This window comes from Panulirus ornatus, chromosome 1, assembly GCF_036320965.1.
Source record: "Panulirus ornatus isolate Po-2019 chromosome 1, ASM3632096v1, whole genome shotgun sequence".
NCBI lineage: Eukaryota > Metazoa > Arthropoda > Malacostraca > Decapoda > Palinuridae > Panulirus > Panulirus ornatus.
In genome coordinates, this window is record NC_092224.1 from 72,527,122 (window position 1) to 72,542,426 (window position 15,305).

Here is a 15,305-nt window from a genome sequence, read left to right on the forward strand (position 1 = left end):
GATAAAGTTTGAGAAAACATGGTCATGTCATTTTTATGTTTTATTTTCCTGAAGTTCTTTGATATACTTCATCTCGTTTTATTTCCACTTCATGTTAGTAAACTAATTATAGAATGTGTTGTACCTGTATGCATTATTCAGATAACTGAAAGTGTTTAATGAAAGCATAAAAGACTAGCAATAAAATGAGTTACTCAAGTTAGTGCTTTTCTTTACTTAGAAATTTAAAGAGGTTGAAAAGAGGAATTTTTTAGGAGTTCCCTAAGAAATATTTAAATCTTTTTCAGAAAAGCCTGACTGTACTTCTGTTGTGTGGGATGGCTTTAATAGTTCAGAACTGATCAACTGTGCCAACACAACTAACTGCATTCATCCCAAGTGGATCTGTGATGGTGCTAATGATTGCTGGGATAATTCAGATGAGCAGAATTGTACCACAAGTAAGCATTTGTATCTTGAGAGTTTAATTTTTTAATCATTTGACTCATCATTAAGTTTCTTTAAGTTGATGGTTCTATAGATCTGTCTGGATATTTGACCCTTTAATCCCAGAACTGCCAGTGTCTTAAATATTGCATTCTTGTCAGTGATGTCAGAGACATTTTTATGGTTGATAAAGGTTGCTCCCTCTTCTCTCACATGATCTGCATCTTGTCTTGACATAATTTCCTCTATAAACTCAGACTTGGACAGGATATCTCAGTGAGGTAGACAAAATCTTAAGTTTAATGCCTCCAAGAACCAGTTCCTGCCCATCTCTCTATTGAAAACTCCTTGCATCTCAAGTCTCTCCTTTGATGGTTCTATGATTCCACCTCTTAAATCGATAAACATACTTGGTATTACTGTAACATCCACTCTTTCTTGGAAACCCCTCATTACAGGAATAGTTAAGTCTGCATCTAAGAAACTGGATGTCCTGTTTAGATGTTGAAATTTATTCTCTTCTGAACAGTTGCTCCATTTATACAAGGGATTGATTTGTTCTTGTATGGAGTACTGCTCTCACATTTGGGGTGGTTCTTGTTGTGTATCTTTACTTGACAGAGTCAAGTCGTAAGTGGTCTAACTTATGAACTGTCCCAGGCTAACCTCCAGACTTGACCACCTTGCCCTATGCCACAGTGTTGGTTCACTTTTCCTCTTCTGTAGGTATAACTTTGAATTTTGCTTCCAAGAGTTGGCTGCTTGTGTGCTCAACCACTAGCTAGACCATGCAATACTTGCAGGCTGCTGTGTTACATGATTATTGTGTGACCATCAGCAACTCTAGGGTGGGCCATTTTGATACCAGCTTCCTTCTCTACACATCGAAGCTTTGAAACTCTATCTTTTCTTTTCTTTCCTAATACCATTGACCTGGCACATTTGAAAAGACAGGTCTTTTACATCCTCAAATATTCATAAATGCTCTCCCTTGTCTTTTCTTTTTCCACTTCATAATTCTCTCTTTATTTGAATTAAGGCCTGGCATTGATGTGAACTTTTGTCCATGGCTGGAGCCTTCAACCAAAAAAGGGGGTGGACTCATCGTTAAGCTCCCCTCTTTTGGCTTACCTCCCTAATTTCACCCCTTCACATCTAGCTTCCTCTCCAGCCAGCCTATCTCTGTGGTTGTTGATGGATCAGCCTCTTCCCTTTCTCCATCAGCAGTGGTGTCCTGTCTCCTACATTTTTTTCTCCTTTGTATCAACTATATCTTCTCTTCCACAAATGACCAAATGTACTCATATGCTGATGACTCAACACTGCATTTATCCTCATCCTTCAATTCTACTGCTTTTTCTCTTACTCCTTCTGTATCTTATTTTGACACAGCTTCTGCAATAAACTCAGGCTTGGACAGGATATCTGAGTGGGGTAGACAAAATCTAGTTAAGTTTGATGCCTCCAAGACCCACTTTCTAACCATCTCTTTGTCAAAAACTCCTCACACCTCTCCTCTCTCCTTTGATGGTTCTATATTTCCACCTCTTGATTCAGTGGGCATTCTTGGTATTAATGTAACATCCACTCTTTCTTTGACACCCCCCCCCTTATGGAGATATTTGATATTCAAGTCTGCCTCGAACAAACAGGAAGTCCTGTTTAGATGTCAAAATTTCTTTTCTTCTCAGCAGCCGTCTGTTTATGCAACAGATTAATCCGTCCTTGTATGGGGTGTTCTAGCACTGCAACCTTACTTGAAAGAGTTGAGTCATAAGTGGTCGAACTTATAAACTGTTCCAGGCAAACTTCCGAACTTGACCCCCTTGCCCTATGCCGTAATGTTGGTTCACTTTACATTTTCTTTAGGTATTACTTTGGTTTTTGCTGGCTGCTTGTGTGCCCCCATTACTAGGTAGACCACGCAGTACCTGGCAAGCTTCTTCATCACATGATTACTGTGTGGCATTTGGCAACTCAAGGGTGGGTTGTTTTGATAACTGTTTCTTTCCCTACACCTTGAAGCTTTTGAACTCTCTGTCTTCTCATGTTTTTCCAAATAACAATAACCTGGAACAGTGCTTAATGTCTCCTTCCAGCTGACGGGAGAATAGCTGCTTGGGTTGGATGTCATCTTTCTGTGTCCTGACTGAATGATGGTTGATGAATGTGATGGGGGATTGATGATGATGTATGTGGTAAAACCATTCATTTCAGATATACTGTAGGTTATATACCCAGGTATATTAGGGAGTCTTCAGTTGTCCAAGTTATATGAAAAGAAACACTCCCGAAGTAAGATGATGTCTAAATTTTAGAAGAGGGCATGCCAGATGAGACTTTTTTTTTATCTTGTATGCTATGTGTATGCCAAGTGATTATACATTGGATGTGCTAAGTTCCATCCTTTTTTGCATGTATTGTAGGGTGCCCTTGATGTCTGGCATTCATGCTGGTTATCGTCATGTCTCTGTTGTAATTAGGTTATTTTGTTATTACCTGTTTGTACTGTACAGGGAGAGAGTTTTACACACTGGGCTCCAGCTCCTGAACATTCTCTACTATTATACAGAGTCTTGAATTTATGAATTCTGTTTGCATTAATGTCCTTAATTATTCTGTTCCATTCATCCACCACTTTTATACTATAAAAGTATTTCTTTACCTTCCGGCTTGACACTGATATATATCAAGAAGAATTTTGGTCCCAAAACTGAACCCTGTGGCAGTCCAATGGTCCCCTTAACCCATTTGGAAAAGGTTTCTCTAACAAGCATCCTTCATTCCATCACAGGAGTTTCCCCTTATTCCTCTTCCTATGTGACAATGTCAATTTTTTTTTTGGCAGTATGGATACAGATATTCACCCAGTTTCTCTTTTGTCCAGGACTGGGCTAACTCTCTTGAAGAACTCTAAGAGGTTATTTTCATATGACCTCCTTTCCATAAAGCCATGCTGTCTCTTAATTAGGGAATTTCTCCTCCATAGAAAGTCATCCTCTTGCTTTCTTATAGTTTCTTCCACAGCTGTACTCACCACACTCATTAGTGAGACTGGTCAGTAGTTCAGCGTCTGTTCCTGGTCTCATTTCTTATAAATGGGTATAGTGTTTATGATTTTCCACTTCCTTGGTACTTTGCCTGTTGCCAGTGACATCATGAGCAGTAATTGAAGTGGTTTATCAAACATATTTGTTCACATTTTGGTGCCTGTGGTGAAAATTCATGAGGACCATGAGCCTTGTATGGATGAAGTCCTTTTAGCATTCTGTTTTCATCTTTCTTTTAGATGTCTCAGTGATTTCCAAAACCACCTCTCCATTCTATTTCATTGGTGTTGGGGCTATGGTGTCCTCCACTGCGAAAACACTTTGAACTTGTTTTTCAGTTTCTCACGTATCCTTACATCCCCTACCATGCCCTCAATAATCTTCTCATTGTTTCTTTGTTTTCCCTTTCTTATCCTGATATACTCATTCTCTACCTTCTTATACCTTGCAAATGCTGGTTGGTTGGAGTGCCATCTGTTTCTTCAGTGTTGCACATCTCGGAGTTCCTTTACTTCATGACATCTTGTCATGAAATTCTTTACATTTTGGGGGGTTTTGATGTGGGCACTTCATTTGCTTTCTACCTTCTTTCCAGCCTTTGTTACTTGTGTGAAAAGGAGGAAATGTATATTTTTGGAAAACTATCATTTTGTTTTACTATCGTTTATAACAAATGTGATATCTGATGTTGGTTTATGATTTCAGCAGTGAAAACACAAAATATGTCTTTACCTGACAAAAGTATGAAAATCATCCTATGATTGTAAGCAGAATAATTATTTGATAAAAGAAAACATTTATTTTGCTTTACAAATGACATATTATCTCTCATAAATAGAGATACATAACTTAAAGTGAAAATTACAAATGTTTGTGATAGCTTTGAAAGCAAGTAGCACACTGACCACCATCACAGCTCTGATAGTAGAATCAAGTGCGGACATATCTCTCATTCTTGGAAGCACCCTTTCATCTCTTACATCCTTCATTGTTCTTTAGTACATGAACAGTGTTCTCTGTTTGAAGTGGGTGGGAAGGGGTAAAAAAATATTTGAATTGCATGCCTCTATGATTTTATATATGATATTATCTATGGGAATATGGGAGAAAGATGAACACCCATGTATCTTTTTGTTTTTTTAATTTTCCAAAAGAAGGAAGAGAGAAGGGGGCCAGGTGAGGATATTCCCTAAAAGGCCCAGCCCTCTGTTCTTAACGCTACCTTGCTAATGCCAGAAATGGCAAATAGTATGAAAGAAAGAAATATATATATATATTTTTTTTTTTTTTTTTTTTTTATACTTTGTCGCTGTCTCCCGCGTTAGCGAGGTAGCGCAAGGAAACAGACGAAAGAAATGGCCTAACCCCCCCCCATACACATGTATATACATACGTCCACACACGCACATATACATACCTACACAGCTTTCCATGGTTTACCCCAGACGCTTCACATGTCTTGATTCAATCCACTGACAGCACGTCAACCCCGGTATACCACATTGCTCCAATTCACTCTATTCCTTGCCCTCCTTTCACCCTCCTGCAAGTTCAGGCCCCGATCACACAAAATCTTTTTCACTCCATCTTTCCACCTCCAATTTGGTCTCCCTCTTCTCCTCGTTCCCTCCACCTCCGACACATATATCCTCTTGGTCAACCTTTCCTCACTCATTCTCTCCATGTGCCCAAACCATTTCAAAACACCCTCTTCTGCTCTCTCAACCACGCTCTTTTTATTTCCACACATCTCTCTCACCCTTACGTTACTTACTCGATCAAACCACCTCACACCACACATTGTCCTCAGACATCTCATTTCCAGCACATCCATCCTCCTGCGCACAACTCTATCCATAGCCCACGCCTCGCAACCATACAACATTGTTGGAACCACTATTCCTTCAAACATACCCATTTTTGCTTTCCGAGATAATGTTCTCGACTTCCACACATTCTTCAAGGCTCCCAGAATTTTCGCCCCCTCCCCCACCCTATGATCCACTTCCGCTTCCATGGTTCCATCCGCTGCCAGATCCACTCCCAGATATCTAAAACACTTCACTTCCTCCAGTTTTTCTCCATTCAAACTCACCTCCCAATTTACTTGACCCTCAACCCTACTGTACCTAATGACCTTGCTCTTATTCACATTTACTCTTAACTTTCTTCTTCCACACACTTTACCAAACTCCGTCACCAGCTTCTGCAGTTTCTCACATGAATCAGCCACCAGCGCTGTATCATCAGCGAACAACAACTGACTCACTTCCCAAGCTCTCTCATCCCCAACAGACTTCATACTTGCCCCTCTTTCCAAAACTCTTGCCTTTACCTCCCTAACAACCCCATCCATAAACAAATTAAACAACCATGGAGACATCACACACCCCTGCCGCAAACCTACATTCACTGAGAACCAATCACTTTCCTCTCTTCCTACACGTACACATGCCTTACATCCTCGATAAAAACTTTTCACTGCTTCTAACAACTTGCCTCCCACACCATATATTCTTAATACCTTCCACAGAGCATCTCTATCAACTCTATCATATGCCTTCTCCAGATCCATAAATGCTACATACAAATCCATTTGCTTTTCTAAGTATTTCTCACATACATTCTTCAAAGCAAACACCTGATCCACACATCCTCTACCACTTCTGAAACCACACTGCTCTTCCCCAATCTGATGCTCTGTACATGCCTTCACCCTCTCAATCAATACCCTCCCATACAATTTACCAGGAATACTCAACAAACTTATACCTCTGTAATTTGAGCACTCACTCTTATCCCCTTTGCCTTTGTACAATGGCACTATGCACGCATTCCGCCAATCCTCAGGCACCTCACCATGAGTCATACATAAATTAAATAACCTTGCCAACCAGTCAACAATACAGTCACCCCCTTTTTTAATAAATTCCACTGCAATACCATCCAAACCTGCTGCCTTGCCGGCTTTCATCTTCCGCAAAGCTTTCACTACCTCTTCTCTGTTTACCAAATCATTTTCCCTAACCCTCTCACTTTGCACACCACCTCGACCAAAACACCCTATATCTGCCACTCTATCATCAAACACATTCAACAAACCTTCAAAATACTCACTCCATCTCCTTCTCACATCACCACTACTTGTTATCACCTCCCCATTTGCGCCCTTCACTGAAGTTCCCATTTGCTCCCTTGTCTTACGCACTTTATTTACCTCCTTCCAGAACATCTTTTTATTCTCCCTAAAATTTAATGATACTCTCTCACCCCAACTCTCATTTGCCCTTTTTTTCACCTCTTGCACCTTTCTCTTGACCTCCTGTCTCTTTCTTTTATACATCTCCCACTCAGTTGCATTTTTTCCCTGCAAAAATCGTCCAAATGCCTCTCTCTTCTCTTTCACTAATACTCTTACTTCTTCATCCCACCACTCACTACCCTTTCTAATCAACCCACCTCCCACTCTTCTCATGCCACAAGCATCTTTTGCGCAATCCATCACTGATTCCCTAAATACATCCCATTCCTCCCCCACTCCCCTTACTTCCATTGTTCTCACCTTTTTCCATTCTGTACTCAGTCTCTCCTGGTACTTCCTCACACAGGTCTCCTTCTCAAGGAGGTAAATAAAGTGCGTAAGACAAGGGAGCAGATGGGAACTTCAGTGAAGGGCGCAAATGGGGAGGTGATAACAAGTAGTGGTGATGTGAGAAAGAGATGGAGTGAGTATTTTGAAGGTTTGTTGAATGTGTTTGATGATAGAGTGGCAGATATAGGGTGTTTTGGTCGAGGTGGTGTGCAAAGTGAGAGGGTTAGGGAAAATGATTTGGTAAACAGAGAAGAGGTAGTAAAAGCTTTGCGGAAGATGAAAGCGGGCAAGGCAGCAGGTTTGGATGGTATTGCAGTGGAATTTATTAAAAAAGGGGGATGACTGTATTATTGACTGGTTGGTAAGGTTATTTAATGTATGTATGACTCATGGTGAGGTGCCTAAGGATTGGCGGAATGCGTGCATAGTGCCATTGTACAAAGGCAAAGGGGATAAGAGTGAGTGCTCAAATTACGGAGGTATAAGTTTGTTGAGTATTCCTGGTAAATTATGTGGGAGGGTATTGATTGAAAGGGTGAAGGCATGTACAGAGCATCAGATTGGGGAAGAGCAGTGTGGTTGCAGAAGTGGTAGAGGATGTGTGGATCAGGTGTTTGCTTTGAAGAATGTATGTGAGAAATACTTAGAAAAGCAAATGAATTTGTATGTAGCATTTATGGATCTGGAGAAGGCATATGATAGAGTCGATAGAGATGCTCTGTGGAAGGTATTAAGAATATATGGTGTGGGAGGAAAGTTGTTAGAAGCAGTGAAAAGTTTTTATCGAGGATGTAAGGCATGTGTACATGTAGGAAGAAAGGAAAGTGATTGGTTCTCAGTGAATGTAGGTTTGCAGCAGGGGTGTGTGATGTCTCCATGGTTGTTTAATTTGTTTATGGTTGGGGTTGTTAGGGAGGTAAATGCAAGAGATTTGGAAAGAGGGGCAAGTATGAAGTCTGTTGGGGATGAGAGAGCTTGGGAAGTGAGTCAGTTGTTGTTCGCTGATGATGCAGCGCTGGTGGCTGATTCATGTGAGAAACTGCAGAAGCTGGTGACTGAGTTTGATAACGTGTGTGAAAGAAGAAAGTTAAGAGTAAATGTGAATAAGAGCAAGGTTATTAGGTACAGTAGGGTTGAGGGTCAAGTCAATTGGGAGGTAAGTTTGAATGGAGAAAAACTGGAGGAAGTAAAGTGTTTTAGATATCTGGGAGTGGATCTGGCAGCGGATGGAACCATGGAAGCAGAAGTGAATCATAGGGTGGGGGAGGGGGTGAAAATCCTGGGAGCCTTGAAGAATGTGTGGAAGTCGAGAACATTATCTCCAAAAGCAAAAATGGGTATGTTTGAAGGAATAGTGGTTCCAACAATGTTGTATGGTTGCGAGGCATGGGCTATGGATAGAGTTGTGCGCAGGAGGGTGGATGTGCTGGAAATGAGATGTTTGAGGACAATGTGTGGTGTGAGGTGGTTTGATCGAGTAAGTAACGTAAGGGTAAGAGAGATGCGTGGAAATAAAAAGAGCGTGGTTGAGAGAGCAGAAGAGGGTGTTTTGAAATGGTTTGGGCACATGGAGAGAATGAGTGAGGATAGATTGACCAAGAGGATATATGTGTCGGAGGTGGAGGGAACGAGGAGAAGTGGGAGACCAAATTGGAGGTGGAAAGATGGAGTGGAAAAGATTTTGTGTGATCGGGGCCAGAACATGCAGGAGGGTGAAAAGCGGGCAAGGAATAGAGTGAATTGGATCGATGTGGTATACCGGGGTTGACGTGTTGTCAGTGGATTGAATCAGGGCATGTGAAGTGTCTGGGGTAAACCATGGAAAGTTCTGTGGGGCCTGGATGTGGAAAGGGAGCTGTGGTTTCGGGCATTATTGCATGTCAGCTAGAGACTGAGTGTGAACGAATGGGGCCTTTGTCGTCTTTTCCTAGTGCTACCTCGCACACATGAGGGGGGAGGGGGATGGTATTCCATGTGTGGCAAGGTGACGATGGGAATGAATAAAGGCAGATAGTGTGAATTGTGTGCATGTGTATATATGTATGTGTCTGTGTGTGTATATATATGTGTACATTGAGATGTATAGGTATGTATATTTGCGTGTGTGGACGTGTATGTATATACATTGTGTATGGGGGTGGGTTGGGTCATTTCTTTCGTCTGTTTACTTGTTTCCTTGCTTTTTTTTTTTTCTCCAAAAGAAGGAACAGAGAAGGGGACCAGGTGAGGATATTCCCTCAAAGGCCCAGTCCTCTGTTCTTAATGCTACCTTGCTAATGCGGGAAATGGCGAATAGTATGAAAGAAAGAAAAAAAAAATATATATATATATATATATATATATATATATATATATATATATATATATATATATATATATATATATATATATATATTTACATATATATATATATATATATATATATATATATATATATATATATATATATATATATATATATATATATCATTATCTTGTGGAGGCTAAGGTGAAGATTTGTATGGGTTTTCAGAAAAGAAGAGTGAATGTTGGGGTGAAGAGGGTGGTGAGAGTAAGTGAGCTTGGGAAGGAGACTTGTGTGAGGAAGTACCAGGAGAGACTGATTACAGAATGGAAAAAGGTGAGAACAATGGAAGTAAGGGGAGTGGGGGAGGAATGGGATGTATTTAGGGAATCAGTGATGGATTACGCAAAAGATGCTTGTGGCATGAGAAGAGTGGGAGGTGGGTTGACTAGAAAGGGTAGTGAGTGGTGGGATGAAGAAGTAAGATTATTAGTGAAAGAGAAGAGAGAGGCATTTGGACGATTTTTGCAGGGAAAAAATGCAATTGAGCGGGAGATGTATAAAAGAAAGAGACAGGAGGTCAAGAGAAAGGTGCAAGAGGTGAAAAAGAGGGCAAATGAGAGTTGGGGTGAGAGAGTATCATTAAATTTTTGGGAGAATGAAAAGATGTTCTGGAAGGAGGTAAATAAAGTGCGTAAGACAAGGGAGCAAATGGGAACTTCAGTGAAGGGCGCAAATGGGGAGGTGATAACAAGTAGTGGTGATGTGAGAAGGAGATGGAGTGAGTATTTTGAAGGTTTGTTGAATGTGTTTGATGATAGAGTGGCAGATATAGGGTGTTTTGGTCGAGGTGGTGTGCAAAGTGAGAGGGTTAGGGAAAATGATTTGGTAAACAGAGAAGAGGTAGCAAAAGCTTTGCGGAAGATGAAAGCCGGCAAGGCAGCAGGTTTGGATGGTAATGCAGTGGAATTTATTAAAAAAGGGGGTGACTGTATTATTGACTGGTTGGTAAGGTTATTTAATGTATGTATGACTCATGGTGAGGTGCCTGAGGATTGGCGGAATGCGTGCATAGTGCCATTGTACAAAGGCAAAGGGGATAAGAGTGAGTGCTCAAATTACAGAGGTATAAGTTTGTTGAGTATTCCTGGTAAATTATGTGGGAGGGTGTTGATTGAGAGGGTGAAGGCATGTACAGAGCATCAGATTGGGGAAGAGCAGTGTGGTTTCAGAAGTGGTAGAGGATGTGTGGATCAGGTGTTTGCTTTGAAGAATGTATGTGAGAAATACTTAGAAAAGCAAATGGATTTGTATGTAGCATTTATGGATCTGGAGAAGGCATATGATAGAGTTGATAGAGATGCTGTGAAAGGTATTAAGAATATATGGTGTGGGAGGCAAGTTGTTAGAAGCAGTGAAAAGTTTTTATCGAGGATGTAAGGCATGTGTACGTGTAGGAAGAGAGGAAATTGATTGGTTCTCAGTGAATGTAGGTTTGCAGCAGGGGTGTGTGATGTCTCCATGGTTGTTTAATTTGTTTATGGATGGGGTTGTTAGGGAGGTAAATGCAAGAGTTTTGGAAAGAGGGGCAAGTATGAAGTCTGTTGGGGATGAGAGAGCTTGGGAAGTGGGTCAGTTGTTGTTCGCTGATGATACAGCGCTGGTGGCTGATTCATGTGAGAAACTGCAGAAGCTGGTGACTGAGTTTGGTAAAGTATGTGAAAGAAGAAAGTTAAGAGTAAATGTGAATAAGAGCAAGGTAATTAGGTACAGTAGGGTTGAGGGTCAAGTCAATTGGGAGGTAAGTTTGAATGGAGAAAAACTGGAGGAAGTAAAATGTTTTAGATATCTGGGAGTGGATCTGGCAGCAGATGGAACCATGGAAGCGGAAGTGGATCATAGGGTGGGGGAGGGGGCGAAAATCCTGGGAGACTTGAAGAATGTGTGGAAGTCGAGAACATTATCTCGGAAAGCAAAAATGGGTATGTTTGAAGGAATAGTGGTTCCAACAATTTTGTATGGTTGCGAGGCGTGGGCTATGGATAGAGTTGTGCGCAGGAGGGTGGATGTGCTGGAAATGAGATGTTTGAGGACAATGTGTGGTGTGAGGTGGTTTGATCAAGTAAGTAACGTAAGGGTAAGAGACATGTGTGGAAATAAAAAGAGCATGGTTGAGAGAGCAGAAGAGGGTGTTTTGAAATGGTTTGGGCACATGGAGAGAATGAGTGAGGAAAGATTGGGGCCTGAACATGCAGGAGGGTGAAAGGAGGGCAAAGAATAGAGTGAATTGGATCGATGTGGTATACCGGGGTTGTCGTGCTGTCAGTGAATTGAATCAGGGCATGTGAAGCGTCTGGGGTGAACCATGGAAAGCTGTGTAGGTATGTATATTTGCGTGTGTGGATGTGTGTGTATACATTGTGTATGGGGGTGGGTTGGGCCATTTCTTTCGTCTGTTTCCTTGCGCTACCTCGCAAACGCGGGAGACAGCGACGAAGCAAAAAAATATATATATATATATATATATATATATTTTTTTTTTCTTTTTTGCCTTGTCGCTGTCTCCCGCGTTTGCGAGGTAGCGCAAGGAAACAGATGAAAGAAATGGCCCAACCCACCCCCATACACAATGTATATACATACACGTCCACACACGCAAATATACATACCTATACATCTCTATGTACACATATATATACACACACAGACACATACATATATACCCATGCACACAATTCATACTGTCTGCCTTTATTCATTCCCATTGCCACCTCGCCACACATTTAGGGAATCAGTGATGGATTGCGCAAAAGATATATATATATATATATATATATATATATATATATATATATATATATATATATATATATATATATATATATATATATATATATACATGTACATAATTCATCCTTGCTGCCTTTATTCATTCCCGTCGCCACCCTGCCACACATGAAATGACAAACCCCCTCCCCCTGCATGTGCATGACGTAGTGCTAGGAAAAGGCAATGGTCACATTCGTTCACACTCAGTCTCTAGCTGTCGTGTATAATGCACTGAAACCACAACTCCCTTTCCACATCCAAGCTTTCCACATCCAAGCCCCACAAAACTTTCCAGTATACCACATCGTTCCAATTCGCTCTATTCCTTGCATGTCTTTCACCCTCCTGCATGTTCATGCCCCAATCGCTCAAAATATTTTTCACTCCATCCTTTCACCTCCAATTTGGTTTCCCACTTCTCTTCATTCCCTCTACCTCTGACACATATAGCCTCTTGGTCAATCTTTCCTCACTTATTCTCTCCATGTGACCAAACCATTTCAAAACGCCCTCTTCTGCTCTCTCAACCACACTGTTTTTTATTGCTACACATCTCTCTTGCCTTTTCATTATTTACACGATCAAACCACCTCACACCACATATTGTCCTCAAACATCTCATTTCCAACACATCAACCCTCCTCCACACTACTCTATCTATAGCCTATGCCTCGCAACCACATAACATTGTTGGAACCACTATTCCTTCAAACATATCCATTTTTGCTTTCCAAGATAATTTTTTTGCCTCCCACACATTTTTCAACCTTCTCAGAACTTTTACCCCCTCCCCCCACCCTGTGACTCACTTCCACTTTCATGGTTCCATCCGCTGCCAAATCCACTCCCAGATATCTAAAATACTTCACTTCTTCCAGTTTTTCTACATTCAAACTTATCTCCCAAGTGACTTGTCCTTCAACCCTACTGTACCTAAACTTGCTCTTATTCACATTTACTCTCAGCTTTCTTGTTTCATACACTTTACCTAACTCAAGTCACCAGCTTCTGCAGTTTCTCTGCCGAATCAGCCACCAGTGCTTTATCATCAGCAAACAACAACTGACTCACTTCCCAAGCTCTCTCATCCACAACAGACTGCATACTTGCCCCTCTTTCCAAAACTTGCATTCACCTCCCTAACAACCCCATCCATAAACAAATTAAACAACCATGGAGACATCACGCACCCCTGCCACAAACTCACATTCACTGAAAGCCAATCACTTTCCTCTCTTCCTACTCATACACATGCCTTACATCCTCGATAAAAACACTTCTCACTGCTTCTAACAACTTGCCTCCCACACCATATATTCTTAATACCTTCCACAGAGCATCTCTATCAACTCTATCATATGCCTTCTCCAGATCCATAAATGCTACATACAAATCCATTTGCCTTTCTAAGTATTTCTCACATACATTTTTCAAAGCAAACACCTGATCCACACATCCTCTACCACTTCTGAAACCACGCTCCTTTTCCCCAATCTGATGCTCTGTACATGCCTTCACCCTCTCAATCAATACCCTCCTATATTATTTCCTAGGAATACTCAACAAACTTATACCTCTGTAATATGAGCACTCACCTTTATCCCCTTTGCCTTTGAACAATGGCACTATGCGTGCATTCTGCCAGTCCTCAGGCACCTCACCATGAGTCATACATACATTAAATATCCTGACCAACCAGTCAACAACACAGTCACCCCGTTTTTTTTAATAAATTCCACTGCAGTACCGTCCTAACCCACTGCCTTGCCAGCTTTCATCTTCCACAAAGCTTTTACTAACTCTTCTCTGTTTACCAAACCATTCTCTCTAACTCTGTCACTTCGCACTCCACCTCGACCAAAACACTATATCTGCCTCTCTATCATCTAACACATTTAATAAAGCTTCAAAATACTCACTCCATCTTCTCACATCACCACTACTTGTTACCACCTCCCCATTATCCCCCTTCACCGATGTTCCCATTTGTTCTCTTGTCTTACGCACTTTATTTACCTCTTTCCAACCCATCTTTTTATTCTCCCTAAAATTTAATGATACTCTCTCAACCCATCTCTCATTTGCCCTCTTTTTCACCTCTTACACCTTTGTTTTGACCTCCTGCCTTTTTCTTTTATACATCTCCCAGTCATTTGCACTATTTCCTTGCAAATCTCGTCCTAATGCCTCTCTCTTCTCTTTCACTAATAATCTTACTTCTTCATGCCACCACTAACTACCCCTTCTAATCTGCCCACCTACCACGCTTCTCATGCCACAAGCACGTTGCACAAGCCATCATTGCTTCCCTAAATACATCCCATTCTTCTCCCACTCCTCTTACATCCTTTGCTCTCACCTTTTTCCATTCTGCACTCAGTCTCTCCTGGTACTTCCTCACATAAGTCTCCTTCCCAAGTTCATTTACTCTCATTCTCAAGCTCACCTTTATCCCCTTTGCCTTTGTACAATCGCACTATGCGTGCATTCCGCCAATCCTCAGGCACCTCACCATGAGTCATACATACATTGAATATCCTTACCAACCAGTCAACAACACAGTCACCCCCGTTTTTCATGAATTCCACTGCAATATTATCCAAATCCGCAGCCTTGCCAGCTTTCATCTTCCACAAAGCATTTACTAACTCTTCTCTGTTTACCAAATTATTCTCTCTAACCCTCTCACTTCGCACTCCACCTTGACCAAAACACTCTATATCTGCCACCCTATCATCTAACACATTCAACAAACCTTCAAAATACTCACTCCATCTTCTTCTCACATCACCACTACTGTTACCACCTCCCCATTAGCCCCCTTCACCAATGTTCCCATTTGTTCTCGTCTTATGCAATTTATATACCTCTTTCCAAACCATCTTTTTATTCTCCCTAAAATTCAATAATACTCTCTCACCCCAACTCTCATTTGCCCTCTTTTTCACCTCTTACTCCTTTGTCTTGACCTCTTGCCTTTTTCTTTTATACATCTCCCAGTCATTTGCACTTTCTCTGCAAAACTTGTCTAAATGCCTCTCTCTTTTTTTTCACTAATAATCTTACTTCTTCATGACACCACTAACTACCCCTTCTAATCTGCCCACCTCCCATGCTTCTCATG

At 41.2% G+C, this 15,305-nt stretch overlaps 1 protein-coding gene across 1 annotated transcript in view; it reads left to right on the top strand.

Moving 5' to 3' along the window:
- The window catches only part of LRP1 (LDL receptor protein 1), a 1,167,923-nt gene that overhangs the window by 606,042 nt on the left and 546,576 nt on the right, over positions 1 to 15,305 (top strand). The window contains exon 40 of the mRNA XM_071663699.1: positions 288 to 440. Coding sequence (XP_071519800.1) covers positions 288 to 440 — 153 coding nt within the window. The remainder of the gene's footprint in view (positions 1 to 287; positions 441 to 15,305) is intronic.